At 45.9% G+C, this 15538-nt stretch overlaps 2 protein-coding genes across 5 annotated transcripts in view; one reads left to right on the forward strand and one right to left on the reverse strand.

The window, feature by feature from the left end:
* The window catches only part of LOC126094729 (cyclin-A2), a 34689-nt gene extending 20671 nt beyond the window's left edge, over window positions 1–14018 (reverse strand). Inside the window, exon 1 of the mRNA XM_049909277.1 lies at window positions 13652–14018. Within this exon, the coding sequence (XP_049765234.1) occupies window positions 13652–13816 (165 nt within the window). The 5' untranslated portion in view covers window positions 13817–14018. The remainder of the gene's footprint in view (window positions 1–13651) is intronic.
* A 176-nt stretch (window positions 14019–14194) lies between these two features.
* Window positions 14195–15538, forward strand: part of LOC126094727 (exosome complex component RRP43-like) — a 117836-nt gene continuing 116492 nt past the window's right edge. The window contains exons 1-2 of one of the 4 annotated variants that reach the window (XM_049909273.1): window positions 14195–14273; window positions 14455–14491. In XM_049909273.1, coding sequence (XP_049765230.1) covers window positions 14257–14273; window positions 14455–14491 — 54 coding nt within the window. In that variant the 5' untranslated portion in view covers window positions 14195–14256. Of the gene's footprint in view, window positions 14377–14454; window positions 14492–15538 lie in introns of all 4 variants that reach the window. The other 3 variants (XM_049909272.1, XM_049909275.1, XM_049909271.1) reach the window with 3 other exon arrangements.

A 15538-nucleotide genomic window follows, 5' to 3' on the forward strand; every position in this document is an offset into this window, starting at 1 on the left:
GAAGCGACTGAATAGCTGGCCGAGGAAGAGAGACTGCAGCCTTGGCCGCTATATCGGCCGCCTCATTCCCACAGATACCAGCGTGTCCCGGGAGCCAGAGGAACGCCACCGAGACGCCCCCCAGGTGGAGCAAGCGCAGACAGTCCTGAATCCGGTGGACCAGAGGGTGCACAGGGTAAAGAGCTTGGAGACTGAGGAGAGAGCTGAGAGAATCTGAGCAGATAACGTACTGTATCCGCTGATGGCGGCGGATGTAGTGGACAGCCTGGAGAACAGCGTAAAGCTCCGCAGTATAAACCGAACATTGGTCGGGAAGCCGAAAGCGATTTGGGGTGTCGCCAACAATATAGGCACTCCCTACACCTAACGATGTTTTCGAGCCGTCGGTGTAAATAAATGTGGCGTCCGTCATTTGCGCACATAGAGCAGCAAATGCCCGACGATAAATAAGTGTAGGGGTACCATCCTTGGGAAATTGACAAAGGTCACGGAGCAGGCAGATCCGGGGACGGAGCCAAGGCGGTGCTTTACCCCAAGTTGTCAAGAAGGTTTTAGGAAAGCGGAAGGAAAGAGAATGGAGCAGTTGACGGAAGCGGACTCCCGGTGGTAGTAGGGAGGAGGGGCGGCCTGCATACCCTACATCAAAGGAGGCGTCGAAAAAAAGGTCGTGGGCTGGATTAGCAGGCATGGAAGACAGATGGCTAGCATAACGACTCAGGAGGACTGCTCGCCGATTGGACAGCGGAGGTTCAGCAGTCTCAGCATAAAGGCTTTCCACAGGGCTAGTGTAAAAAGCTCCAGACACTAAACGTAATCCACGGTGGTGGATAGAATCGAGACGGCGAAGAATAGACGGCCGAGCAGAGGAGTAGACTATGCTTCCATAATTCAATTTCGAGCGCACTAAGGCGCGATAGAGGCGGAGAAGGACCACTCTGTCCGCTCCCCAGGAGGTACCATTCAGGACACGGAGGGTGTTAAGCGATCGCAGACAGCGAGCCGAAAGATAGGAAACGTGGGAGGACCAACATAGTTTTCTGTCAAACATAAGACCCAAGAATTTAGCGACGTCTGAAAACGGAAGGTTGACAGGACCTAGATGTAAGGAGGGCGGAAGAAACTCCTTACGTCGCCAAAAATTGACACAAACGGTCTTACTGGGTGAGAAACGGAAGCCGGTTTCGATGCTCCACGAGTGGAGGCGATCGAGACATCCTTGAAGACGTCGTTCAAGAAGGCTGGTCCGTTGAGCGCTGTAGTAGATCGCAAAATCGTCCACAAAGAGGGAGCCCGAGACATCATGAGGGAGACAATCCATAATTGGATTTATGGCGATGGCAAACAGTACAACACTCAGCACGGAACCCTGGGGTACCCCGTTTTCTTGGGAGAAAGTACAGGAGAGAGTAGTGTTCACCCGCACCCTAAATGTGCGCTCTGCCATAAATTCGCGAAGAAAAAGGGGCAGCCGGCCTCGAAAGCCCCAAGAGAACAGTGTGCGGAGGATGCCTGTCCTCCAACAGGTATCGTATGCTCTCTCCAGATCAAAAAATATTGCTACCGTTTGGCGTTTCCGGAGAAAATTGTTCATGATGTAAGTGGAGAGAGCAACAAGATGGTCAACTGCAGAACGATGCTTTCGGAATCCGCATTGGGCAGGTGTTAAAAGACTGCGGGATTCCAGCCACCAAGCTAAACGGTAATTCACCATACGCTCCAAAACCTTACGGACACTACTCGTGAGAGAAATGGGACGATAGCTAGAGGGGAGATGTTTGTCCTTTCCAGGTTTCGAAACGGGAACAATAGCTTCCCGCCACCGTCTGGGAAAGGTACTGTCGGTCCAAATTCGATTATAAAGGCGAAGGAGGTAACGCAGACTATGGGTTGATAAATGCAGCAACATCTGGACATGGATTCCATCCGGTCCTGGGGCGGAGGAGCGAGAAGAAGAGAGGGCATGTTGGAGTTCCCACATGGAGAAAACAGTATTGTAGCTTTCGTGATTTGGAGAGGAGAAAGCAAGATGTCGCACTTCTGCTGCACGTTTCTTCGGGAGAAACGCTGGCGGGTAATTTGAAGAGCTCGAAATCTCAGCAAAGTGCTGACCCAACGAGTTAGAAATTGCGACGGGGTCCACTAAGGTATCATGCGCGACAGTGAGCCCAGAGACAGGGGAGAAACTAGGCGCGCCTGAGAACCGTCGAAGCCAACTCCAAACTTCCGAGGAGGGAGTGAAGGTGTTAAATGAGCTAATAAAGAAGTTCCAGCTTGCCTTCTTGCTATCGCGGATGACGCGACGGCATCGCGCACGGAGCTGCTTATAGCGGATACAGTTGGCCAAAGTAGGATGGTGACGGAAATGGCGTAGAGCACGTCGCCGCTCACGTAGTGCGTCACGGCATGCCTCGTTCCACCAAGGAACTGGGGGGCGCCGGGGCAATTCGGAGGTGCGTGGTATTGAACGTTCCGCAGCTGTAAGAATAACGTCGGTAATGTGTGTGACCTCATCGTCGACGCTGGGAAAGCGACGGTCATCGAATGTCGCGAGAGACGAAAAAAGTGTCCAATCGGCTTGGGCAAATTTCCAGCGTCGCGAGCGCATATATGGCAGTGGAGACTGCAGTCTAAGGACACATGGAAAGTGGTCACTCGAGTGTGTATCATCAAGGGCGAACCATTCGAAGCGCCGAGCTAGCGGAACAGTACCGACCGCAAGGTCCAAATGAGATAAATTTGTCGTGGAGGCAGACAGAAATGTGGGGACCCCAGTGTTGAGGCAAACTAGATCCGCTTGGTGGAAGACGTCTAGCAATAGAGAGCCACGTGGACAAGGATGAGGAGATCCCCAAAGCGGGTGGTGGGCATTGAAGTCCCCAACCAGCAAATAGGGGGGTGGAAGCTGACCAAGAAGATGAAGGAGATCAGCTCGTGCCATTGGTGTGGATGATGGAATGTATACAGTACAAAGAGAGAACGTGTATCCAGAAAGGGAAAGACGGACGGCGACAGCTTGGAAGGAAGTGTTTAAGGGGATTGGGTGATAATGGAGAGTATCATGGAGAAGAATCATGAGTCCTCCATGGGCTGGAGTGCCTTCAACAGAGGGGAGGTCATATCGGACGGACTGAAAGTGAGGGAGAACAAAGCGGTCATGGGGACGCAGCTTTGTTTCCTGAAGACAGAAGATGACCGGCGAGTAGGAGCGTAAGAGGACCAACAATTCATCCCGATTGGCTCGAATGCCGCGGATATTCCAGTGGATAATGGACATGGGGTGAAAAGAAAATGGAGGAATGTGACCAAAGTTGCTGTCAACTCAAAGACTGCTCGGAGCGAGCAACCGACAGCATGGAATGGCATTCAGCCGAAGGCAGAAGATCCTGATCCATAGGTTGGTCAGGAGCAGTCCCTGCCACCAGCGATCGGCCGGTTGACCGGCCACCAGCAGTGCGCCTCGGCGACACAGAAGATGGCCGAGGGCGATTTCCGACAGGTGGTGCTGTAGAGGGGGCACGCCTTGGCGGAGAAGGAGAGGAACTGGGTTTCTTTGTAGCCTTCTTGGAAGAATGTTGTTTAGATGAAGGAGGAACCGATGGTTGTGAAGTTGCGGTACGTAAAAACTCTTCACGAGTATGCTCTTTTTTCGAAGACTTGGCGTCCAACTTTTGGGCTCGAGATGTAGCAGAACCCGACGAAGGGTGAGCCATAGAGTGGGCAGGCGAAAGTGGTGAGGTTGAACGAGCGATCTTTGCGCTGGCCGATCTGACGACCGTGGTACTAAAGGTGAGGTCGCAAGTCTGCGTGGCCGCCTCCTTTGTTGGCCGAGGAGAAGCAAGGACAGTGCTGTATTTTCCTGTCTGAGGCACGGTGGGCTTGCGACTGGCGAATAATTTTCGAGCAGCAAAGGTCGACACCTTTCCCTTCACTCTTATTTCCTGGATGAGCTTCTCGTCCTTAAAAACGGGGCAATCTCGAGAGGAAGCAGCGTGGTCACCCATACAGTTGATGCAGCGAGGGGATGGAGGTGGACAAGCACCCTCATGGGCATCCTTGCCACACGTAACACATTTGGCTGGATTGGAACAGGACTGGCTGGTGTGATTGAACCGCTGACATCGATAGCAACGCGTAGGGTTTGGGACGTATGGGCGAACGGAAATTCTCATAGCCTGCTTTGATTTTCGATGGGAGTTGAACTGTGTCAAATGTGAAGAAGACAATGCGGGTTGGAATGATGTTCGTGTCAACCCGTTTCATTACTCTATGAACTGCCGTTACGCCCTGGTCAGACAGATAGTGCTGAATTTCTTCGTCAGACAATCCATCGAGGGAGCGTGTATAAACGACTCCACGCGAGGAATTTAAGGTACGGTGCGGTTCCACCCGGACAGGGAAGGTGTGGAGCAGAGAAGTACGCAGCAATTTTTGTGCCTGGAGGGCACTGTGTGTTTCCAACAACAGTGCCATTCCGTAATCTGGAACAAGACTTTACAGGACCTGCTATTGCGTCGACACCTTTCGGAATAATGAAAGGGTTGACCGTGGAGAAGTCGTGACCTTCATCAGACCGAGAAACAACAAGGAACTGTGGCAACGATGGAAGAATCGTCTGTGGCTGAGACTCAGTATACTTACGTTTGTGAGCAGACTTAGTGGAAGGTGAGGAAACCATTGCGGAAGAATCCTCCATGATTACCGGCGTCTCCGATGGCGCGCTCCTCCCTTGTGGGGGCCCTCTCTGAGGGCACTCCCGCCTTAGGTAATTGTTCACACCTCAGGTCACACCTCCCGACAAACGGACGGAGGGACCAATCGGCATTTTCGGAAGGTATCAGCTCGGGTAATCACCCCTCCCTGGGCCTGGCCGTTACCAGGGGGTACGTACGTGTCCTACCTGTCTACCCGGGGCGGGGAATTACGCGTTACCCCGTCACCGGCTACGCACAAAAGGCGTGGGTCGGCCTTCAGACACGCACAGGGAGGAAGAAAGATCAAGGGAAAGGAAAGAAGAGAGGTCTCAAACGCCGCAGCGGAGAAAAGGGAAAGAGAAGAGGTAAGGAAAAAGGAAGGACAAAGGAAGGAAGAAGACATAAAAGCAAGGAAGGCGAAGAATGCAATACATTTACGAGCGTCCGTCTCCGGACGTAGGCACAAACCATACTCCCAGATGGGGAGAAAGGGAAGTAAAGAGCCAGAGGTGAGGGGAGGAGGGGCGAAGATAGGGATGGGGAAGGATGCGGAAAGGGAAGGTATGCAGCCCGGAAAGGAAGGAAGGCCACATTAGCTCGGGGTCCCGTGCTCGCTACGCACGTATCCACAAAAGAGTTGTGGACCCCCTGGGGGGAGCTGCAGCAGTGCAGGAAGTGCCAATTCAAACCTGGAATGTATGGCAAGACAAAATCTCTGAATAAAAATCTGAAGCAGACCCCAGAGACCCCACTAGTGTAAGGTAACAAGGATGTTGTGCCATAAGCCTTTTGCAGGTCAAAGAAGATAGCTATGAGTTGTTTATGTTTGACAAAAGATGTTCGGATGGCAGACCCCACGTTAACTAAAATATCAGTGGTTGGACGGCCTTTGCAAAAAGCAGCCTGGAATGGAGCCAGAAGATCCCCAGAATCCAGCAGCTAATACAGCTGCTAGCTCACCATGCACTCAAGCAACTTAGTGGCCAGATTTACTGGGTGATAACTGTATCTCTAAAGGGTGCTTACCTGGTTTCAGCACTGGGATGATGCTGTCCTGCCATTCCAATAGGAATTCACCCTTGCTTCAGAGGCAGTTAAAGATGACACTGATTGGCACTTTATAATTTGGTTATTGATGTGGTCCTGTCCTGGAGCTGTATAATGGTGCCAGTACACCATCTTTACCCTTTCAGGCACCAAATCACCATCCAAGACTAATACAGGGTGTAAATAAAGTCTGAGAACACTATTTATTGCAGAAGAACCAAACATTGTACAGATGCACACACATTTTGAAGAGAAACCCTTAAAGTTTATGGACCTCAAGTATAGGTGGTAAAGGCAAGGACTCCAGTTCAGAAAAAAGGGATCAGACACAAACTGCAATTGGAAGCCCTGACCCGGCCCGCCGATCCACGAGATGAACTGCCTTGGGCGGGAAAAGGCGACAGTAATTCGGATGTGCAGGAGAACTACAAACGTGTGCAACGTAACTGGCCAGCAGTTGTGCACACCTAACCTGCAATGGAGGGCCTCCGGCCTCCGCAAGGACACTTGTCACCGGACCCGTTCTAAAAGCTCCTCTTGCTAGGTGAATGCCACAGTGGTGCACTGAGTTGAGTAAACAACTGTGAGGGTGTCCCTGAACCATAAACCGGACTCCCACAGTCAAGGTGGGATTTAATAAGGGCTCTGTAGAGCTGCAGCAGCATAGAGCCATCTGCACCCCAGTTGGTGTTGCTCAAGCAGCGGAGGGCATTAAGGTGCTGCCAGCACTTCCACTGAAGCTGACAAAGGCGATTAAGCCAAGGCAATCTGGTGTATAAAACCAGTTCTAAAAATCTATATGTCTCCCACTACAGAGACTGGATCACCATTAATGTAAAGTTCTGGTTCTGAATGAATGGTACGACGCCGACAGAAGTGCACAACACACGACTTTGCCGCTGAAAACCATGGGCTAAGGCCCATGGCTGCACCTTGTGGATGGCTACCTGTAGGCGCTACTCAGCAACACCAGTACTGGTTGAGTAGTACAAAATACTGAAGTCATCTGCATACAGATAAGGAGAGACTGACAGACCTGCAGCTGTTGCTAGACCATCAATGGCTGCTAAAAACAGACACAGTACAGAGCCTTGCAGGACCCCATTCTTCTGGGGAAGGGAGGAGGAGGGGGCCTATGAGAGGCACCAACTTGAGACACAAAGTATGAAGCAACAGGAAACTGGATAAAAATCTGACGCAGGCCTCTGAGACCCCACTCGTATAGTGTGGCAAGGAGAGATGTCGCCAGATGGTTTCATATGCATTTTGTAAATCAAAAGACAGCAACGAGGTGCTGGCATCTGGAAAAGGCTGTTCGGATGGCAGTCTTGAGGGGTACAACATTACCAGCAGTAAAGCAACCCTTGCAGAAGCTGCCCTGACAAGGAGCCAGCAGGCTGTGTCTCCAGGACCCAACCCAACTGCCAACACCCCATACATTCCAGCAGCTTACAAACAATGGTGAGGCTGATAGCTATCCACATCAAGCGTGTTTTACTGGGTTTGAGCACTGGAATGATCGTGCTCCCCCACCACTGCCATGGAAAGATGCCATCACACCAGATCCAATTGAGGATGACAAGATGTTGCTTGTAGCCAGATGAGAGGTGTAATAATCTGACTGTGGATTCGACATGGCCCAGAAGCTGTGTCAGGTCAATTTGCAAGGGCACCGAGGAGCTCCCATTATGTAAATGGGGCGTTATAGGATTCACTGTGGCGTGTAGTAAATGAGAGGGCTTTCCCTACCAGCTGCCACCGGGGAGTGTGAAAGGTTGAGGGGGGGGGGGGGGGGTGTTATTCTCCGACTATGAGGCTCGAGCAAAGTGCTTTGCATTGGCAGATATTTATGTTAACACCATGAACACCTGTGGAGGGTCTGGTACCCAAAAACATGTTTGATCTTTGCCCAGACTTGGAAAGGTGACATAGCACCCTACAGTTGAGCCATCTCCCAACACTCCCACTTCTGTCGTTTGATAAGTTGGCCTGTGTGTGTGTGTGTGTGTGTGTGTGTGTGTGTGTGTGTGTGTGTGTGTGTGTGTGTGTGTCAGCTTAGAGAGGGGTTTGAAATGGCACAGGATCACTACAGACTGTTTAGGACATAAATGAAAACTCCGCTTGACACTATTATAGTCGCTACAGTTCCTGTAATATACCTTATAGCTGCAGAGGGCAGGGGCCTGCATTGCCGGGAACCAGGTTTCCTGGAGGGCAATGCAGATAGGTGTAAAGCTCAACAGTTGGCATAGCTCAGCCAGGTGGCGGAAAACACTGCTGCAATTCCACTGGAGGATGACACAGACTGGGAGGGGAAGGAACATTCAATGAGGCAGTTTACACCTCAGTCACCTGCTGCCACTGACTTATTGCCTGAGCAGTCTATATCCATTGTGTCTGAGGGTCCAGTGAGATCTAGGTCCTCAGTGGACACCAGAATCTCCACCTCATTTGCAGACTCAGAGCTTGTAGGTAGTGGTGGTGTGGGTGCCACCCTAATTCCCCTGGTCTAGGGGACCTTTTTTGGATCTCTCTCCCTGATCTTTGGGTTTCCATGACAGAGGATTTCAGTGATTCAGTCTCTGGGACTTAGGATGAGTATGAAGCCCTACAACCAGCTGCTTCTGGCCTCTTCAGCCACTGGCAGGTGTCACCTTTCCCCACTACCAGAAACCTGGTAAGGTAGTGACCCAAGGAACCCCCCCCTCCTAGCGACAGGAGGGAAGGAAGACTTATGCTCTCTGGCTCAGAAGTTGGGGGAGGGGGTTGCTCCAGAAGTAGGTGGTGCGGGAGCAACATGGAAGTGCTCCCACCACCAATGGGGCAGGTATAGTCTTCAGATTCTGAGAGGTGACAAGAATGCGAGGAACTGATGGGGCAGCTACTGTTCTCACTGTCGCGACATACGAGGTGGTCATAGCCACAGGATGTAGGTGCTCCAATTTCCTCTTAGCTTCAGTGTATGTCAGTTTGTCCAGGCAGGACACAGCACCATCCCGACATGCTTCCTTGGCAGCTTTGTCGGCCATGCCGTTTCTCTGTACCCTGATGTTGCCAGGTAACCAGCAAAAGAGCATCTCCTTGCCACAATGTGGGAGCTGCTGTAAGTAGCGAATAAGCTGAATCAGCTAGTCTACTGGATACATTTGGTGAAGTGCTTGCAGTGTACTAAGGGAGTCTGAACAGACAAATGTACAATAATATCTGTGAATCCTCTCCAGTGCCATCAGAATGGCACAATTCTGCATCATAATTTAAGTTTCTGGAAGATTCATTTTACAAACTGTATCAAGGGAAACAGCAGAATGACTGAGGACATACTCTTGCTGGGTACATAGTTAAAATGGATGAAAAAAATCTAGAGTACAAGTTATGTTGTACTGTGTCAAGCTTAAAATCACTTTGGGCCTCTGAAGAGACCAAGGCAGCAATGCATTTCATCCCTGGCTGCATATTTTGATGCCTGATAGATCCAAATCCTTTATACAGTCTGTAGCACGTATCTTAAATGGCTTAGTCGAAATGGAGCCGATTCCTAACAGCCATTCAAAGGCGAGTTTGACCACTCCACTAAATGCCACCGACTTGTGGCGACACAGATTTTCAGTGCTTCTTGAGCCAAAAGATGTTGCTGAATCAGTGGTGGTTCATCAGCCTCTGAACTGGGCTGGTCCGGAAGGACCCAGTCGATATCTGAATGCCCTCATGGTGGCCAGCATCGAACATCGAGGTAGGAATTATGGGCTCATCTGTAGACCATGGTGCCATAATCTAAACATGGTCAAGCACCCTATAAAACTGCAGGAGGCAGGACCTGTCAGCTCCACGTTTTTCCGCTAAGGCATTTCGAAATATTCGAAGACTAGAAGCTGTTTGTTCATAGATCTTTCAGGTTTGGTAGCCAAGTTAATTTTGAGTCACACTGTAAACCCAGAGAGTGCACAGGTTGGTTAAAACCTCAACGGGCACAGTTAAAATTGACATGTAGTCTTCTCTGGTGAGAACTGAAAACCAGTTGTCCTGACCCAGGTTTCCAGCCTCCTAATGGTCAACAGTAGCTGCCTCATTGTCGTAAGGTCAGAAGGAGAGTAGAAGACTGCAAAGTCATCCACAAAGGGCATTTGACACAGCTCCTGATTGCTGAGGAAATGCCATTGATAATGTTGGCAAGGAATGTGACTGTGACACTGACACTGCCTTTGAGGGGGGGGGGGGGGGCCTATTCTCTGGAACACAGTCAGACAAGAAATCACTTAACGTGGTATCAAAAATGCCAGTCCTCGAAAAAAGATTAGATAAGAATTGGGCAAGTGTCCATGTAGTCCCCCTTCAAGAAGTTGAAGAATGTTTTACTCCAAGTAGTCTCATAAGCTTTTTTGAGGTCAGAAAACTAATCAAATGGTTTCCATCAAAGAAGGAATGCTGTACTGTTGTTTCTAGTAGAATTAAGTAGTCAAGGGTGGAATGATAGTGCCTGAAAGTGAACTAGGAGCAGCTCAGGTGACCTTTTAATTCAAACAGCCACATGAGACAGCTGTTGACCATGCATTAAAGAGTGTTACCTATAAAAATGGTAAGGTTACTACAGTTTTCGCCTGCTTTACAGAATGGAATTAACATTGCGTCCTTCCAAGTTGTGGGATATAGTCCATCAAACCAGATCTGATTGAGGACAGTAGCTGTCCTTTCACTTCAGAGCACAGATGAAAAATGACAATGGATCTCATCGGATACTGGATCAGTGTATGTGGCTGCAGACAAAGCTGATTCCATTTAACAGGCAGCAGTTGTAAAGCGCATGCTGGATGCTGGTAAAGTGTCACTGTTAAAGTGTGAACTAATATAGTTCGTGTGAAAGTGTTCTGGACATCAAAATGGAGGCAGACAGATACGAAAAAAGCCGCCTATACTGTCACAAACCAGCACCCAGCATTATGCTACTACCAGTAATGATGTAACTTCCCGGATTCTGCCGAAATCATCTGAAGATGAACCTGAAAGGGTTCGAAAACCGGTTAATGTAATAAAGCATTATTAATGAAAAAGTGACTGGTTGCAGTTGTGTATAATTTATTTACATTAATATACAGTCACGGTTCTAAAATATCCGTGATGGATAAGCATAACCTTTCATATGATTAAAGAATGTAGAGATCTTCCTGCATGCTGCTGTTGTAAACAAAAAGAAAGCTCAATTGACTGATGTAACAAGACTTTCTGTTCCTCATTTAAAACATAGGTTAACGAAAAAATATGTAAGGGAAAAAAGTACAGATTGATACTCACCATAAAGATGGCACCTCGAGATGCATAAATTAGAGAGACTGTTACACATTTTAGTTTTCACCCACAGTCTTCTTCAGAAAAGGGGATGGGGCAAATGTATTGTAGCATTGGAAGATTGTGGTGCAGGACAGACATTAAGGTAGAGGGGATGTGAACAGAGGGGAACTAATAGGAGAGCAGTTGGAAACTTGGGTGGGTGGGGGTGTGAGGACAGTAGGTTAAGGTTAGGATACTCTTAGCAGTAGATAATGTGCTCTAAGGAAAACTCCCATCTACTCAGTTCAGAAAAGCAGACGGAGGAGGATGATCCAGATAGCCTGGGCTGTGAAGCAGCCATTGAAATCATGCTTATGTTCAGCTGCATGTTGTGCCACAGGAAGATCCACTTACCTCAGACATGATTTGGCAGTGGTTATTTATCACTCCTAAAGTGGTGTTCTTTCAGCAACTCAGCATCTACAGCTTCCTAGTCCATCCCTTGTAGAAAACCCAGGTTTAACACCTGCCCAGTACACCATACCAGCACTTCCAGTCCTGTCACAGGACAATCTTATACCCACAAGAGATCAGGCCCCATGTGAAAGCCATGTACCAGCTCTGCTGCAATCATTGCATAGTTTATATTGTTATGCCTACCGACCAGCTGTTGATCACGTTGAATGGTGACCACCAAACAGGCAAAGAGCAAAGTGGACCACACTGTGGAACAACATGGAGCTGAATGTAAGATGCTCTATTTCAATGACCACAACCTGGACTATCTGGATTCTCACCTCCAGCACTAGCTTTTCTAAACTGCACAGATGCAAGTAATCTTTAAAATACATCCTCTTCTCTTGAAGTTGTCCCAGTCTGAACCTACAGTAATATACTGTCCTCTCACTCTCCACCTAACAGTTTCCACCACCTCTATATTATCACATCCCACACTTTCAAAGAGGCTTGGGGGGTGGGTATCATTCTTGTCATTGTGCCTTTATGCATCTTTACTGTGAATGACAGTTTCATTATGTTACAGATACTCCAGTTTCCACCAATTAAATATTATAACTTGTCATTTAAGGTTTGTCACAAGGCAATACAGCCATTTTAAGGACAATCCACTTAAATGCTAGTGAAATGACATTGCCATGCATAATAGTTGACAGCATGTGACGTCAAGAACAGCGATTGTGGTGGGGAATTAAAGGTAAAACTTAATGCTTAGCATAATTCACATATTTATTATCAAAATGACATTCCTCAACTTCTAGTTTTTAGTCTGTTTGTTACTACATTATATTTTTGGATCACTTTGGATACACTAAGCTGATTTTTAACTTTGTTCAGTTTAAGCATGTTTACGTGGTTGTAATATAGTTTAAATGGCATAAGACTGCCAGCATCTCCCTGTGCTGCTGCACCTTCAGTTACTAAGGGCCAAAGGCTGCAGGCATTACCATAGAGGCATTTACAAAAACGTGTTTTGGTAATGGTTGAGGGAGGCTCAACACACCAAGCTTACTGCAACTGTCAGGGACTGATTTACACCCACTTAGCTATAGGCAGCAAATTACAGTGATGGGTGGACTCAAATGTTAGCAATAACCATTGATCTGGGGAAAATTATTTCTTCAGTGTCCCCTGCAGATACTGATTAGACTAATCTTGCCACCAACCTCCCATCATCCCTAAAATATATGTAGCAACTTTAATTTCTTTGTTTACGACTGGTTCCCAAAATTTTTGAAGTAAACAAGAAATAATTTTGTACCTTCAAGCATCTGCTAGTTTAGTTTTTTCCAGCATTTCTGTGACACTCTTCCAATAGGCAAACCTGGGACCCTTCATACCACCCTCTATACACACTCAATACTGTTATTTATTTTGTCTGGGTCCCACAGTTCTTATTTACATAACTTCTTACAGAGAACTGTATTGTTTCCAGGAAGACTAAAGTTACCACTAGTATATATCATATAGTTAGTATGGAAGACTATGTAGAAGATATTGAGTTATTTCAGCCCAATCGCCTGAATACGATATGTGAAAAGTTATGCATATTCAATGAAATTCCCAATACAACTTCTGTTTGGAACAACATACTTATCAGAAACTTCTGGGCTTTCAGTTTAATTGCTCAACAATTCTGCACAAATTGAGCAATGTTATTTCATTGTGACTGTTGCTCAAATGAATTATTTCTGCCAACATTTTTACAAACAAGGCAAGTGATTTGCAATGAATTAATTTTGGGACACTTAAGAGTTTTATTGCTTATTACCACCGTAATAAGCATGGCCCATTATTAAGACATTAAGAGACCTACAAAATTCATTTAATGGTTATGCTGAAGTTTATACCTTTTTGTTAAACTGGAAACAAAGGCATAATGAAATTGCGCTTGCTGCCGCAGTGACTATTTATGACATTTTAGCAATATTTAGTTCTAAAGCCAACGCGAGTCTAAGCATGGAAAAAAGAAAAAAAAAAGAACCACCGTAAAAATTACATACACAGCACTTAAAGTTACACACCACACAACAGAAGATTTTGAAATATCTACAAATGGAATAATAATACTAGGTATTTCGACAATAAATACGAACCAACATTAAGCTTCAACGGAAAAATACTTAGTTCATTACCTGTTTTGCAGGTTTCTGACAGCGGATTCTCTCTGCATTCTTGTTAAGAACACCCAAAACAGTTCTCTTCTTTGGCTGGTTTTCAAGTTCCTCTTTCCTCATGTGTACAGCATTTACAGTGCGATTTTCTTGGTCTACATTATGATTAATTCCAGATGCAGCCATCACAAGATACACGAACTAAATCAATTGAAGGTACCTAACAGAGTCAATTTCTCTCCTAGATGCACAGCTTCAGTACTTCAACCGTTAAGTTAACTGCAGTCCCAAATCTATAATGCAGCACAGCTTCTCAACTCATTTAAAACAGACTGCGCGAACGTTGAAACCACAGCATTTCACAAATGCAACCAATCAGAATCCAACTGCCATGCGGCTCCAAAGATATGATGATCCACGTTCACAATGTAAAGGAAAATGAAAAGCTCTCTGCTTAATTTATACCAATATAAGAAATTATTGTTTATTCAAAAGAAAAGCTTTCAGTATTTTCCTACTATTAAGCATCAGCAATAATTATGGTTATAATAATTATAATAATGTTGTAGTCTTTGCATATAGTCGCACCACTGACTCACACTGGCATTTTTGTCGTTGATGTTGAAATGGCGGCGCAATACAAGTAAACTGGATTCTGTTATTGAAAATATATCTTATAATCTATCATAATTAAACAATACTGCTGGACTTAATAATGAAATACAGAAGTAGCAGTTCTCTGCTTTGTCAGTTCATGTATTAATTACGTTCATTGCATTTACAATTGTCAGCATAATTAATGAAGTTCTGTCTTTCAATTTCAGAACCATACATCCAGTGAAGTACCTTCGCGATTACTTGGTACGTTTACTGTTCAGTATATAGTAATCTAGGAGTGTTTGTCCCATTCCATCATTGTGTCAGATACGACTATTTGAGAGAAAATTACAGTCTTGTTTGCGGAGGATTTTATTTTCAAATAAAAATGTACGCAATCAAGACTATATTTTTATCTCGGAAGTATTTGTCTCTTAAAGTCAAGAAACATTTTTGATCAGACAGTATTTTTCTGAAGGGCAGTAGTAGAAGGAGAAAATGTTATTAACAAATAAATAACGTTTCTTCTTGGCCTGAAGATTTCTCATATTCTGTAAGTTACCACAGTCGTTTGAAGCTTAGTTTAGAACGACATGCATGATGTATATGTAATTGTAGACGAATAGTAGGTTCACTGCACACGGGCAGCTAAATATGCAAATCACAAGAGAAAGGATATATGGTCTTTGTCGTAATTTGTAATCGATGACGCATTTAACTTAACATTTTCATTTTTAAAATAAATAGCGGAGAAGTTTGTGTTGATTTTGTGTTAACGACACGACCATATGTTTCACAGCTTTTGAAACATCCAAGGAATTACTTTCGCCAAGCAATCAATATATTAAATTTCTAATTTTCTGTTTATTATTATGTCACTAGTTTAGTTCAATAAGTGATGTACAATAATAACAATAATTAATAGATTCGTCAGTGTTAGGTTCCAGTATGCATTTAAATAGATGCAGAGCCTTATTCAGTTGGCCCGTATATTAAGGTTACATATTGGATCCTCTCCCCTGAAATATTGGATATGATGACAAGCACAGTGCGAGGTCTAGGTTAGGTTGTGTTGTGAGGTGACAGTTCGCTTGAGAGTTCATGAAGCCAATGGATGCTAAAAGCAGAAAAATCTGGTTTTGGTAACAAATTGACAGGTAGTGAAGCGTAATGTTTACACATGCGCCATGTTGAATAATGCAAGGGGTTCCAGTATGTATCTTTATTCTTTTGGTTATACACAATTTGCGCAAGATAAATTATAATATAAAAAAAGTTGTGCCCTGTTTTTCTTATCTCAACACTGTCATA

This window comes from Schistocerca cancellata, chromosome 8 (assembly GCF_023864275.1).
Source record: "Schistocerca cancellata isolate TAMUIC-IGC-003103 chromosome 8, iqSchCanc2.1, whole genome shotgun sequence".
Lineage (NCBI taxonomy): Eukaryota > Metazoa > Arthropoda > Insecta > Orthoptera > Acrididae > Schistocerca > Schistocerca cancellata.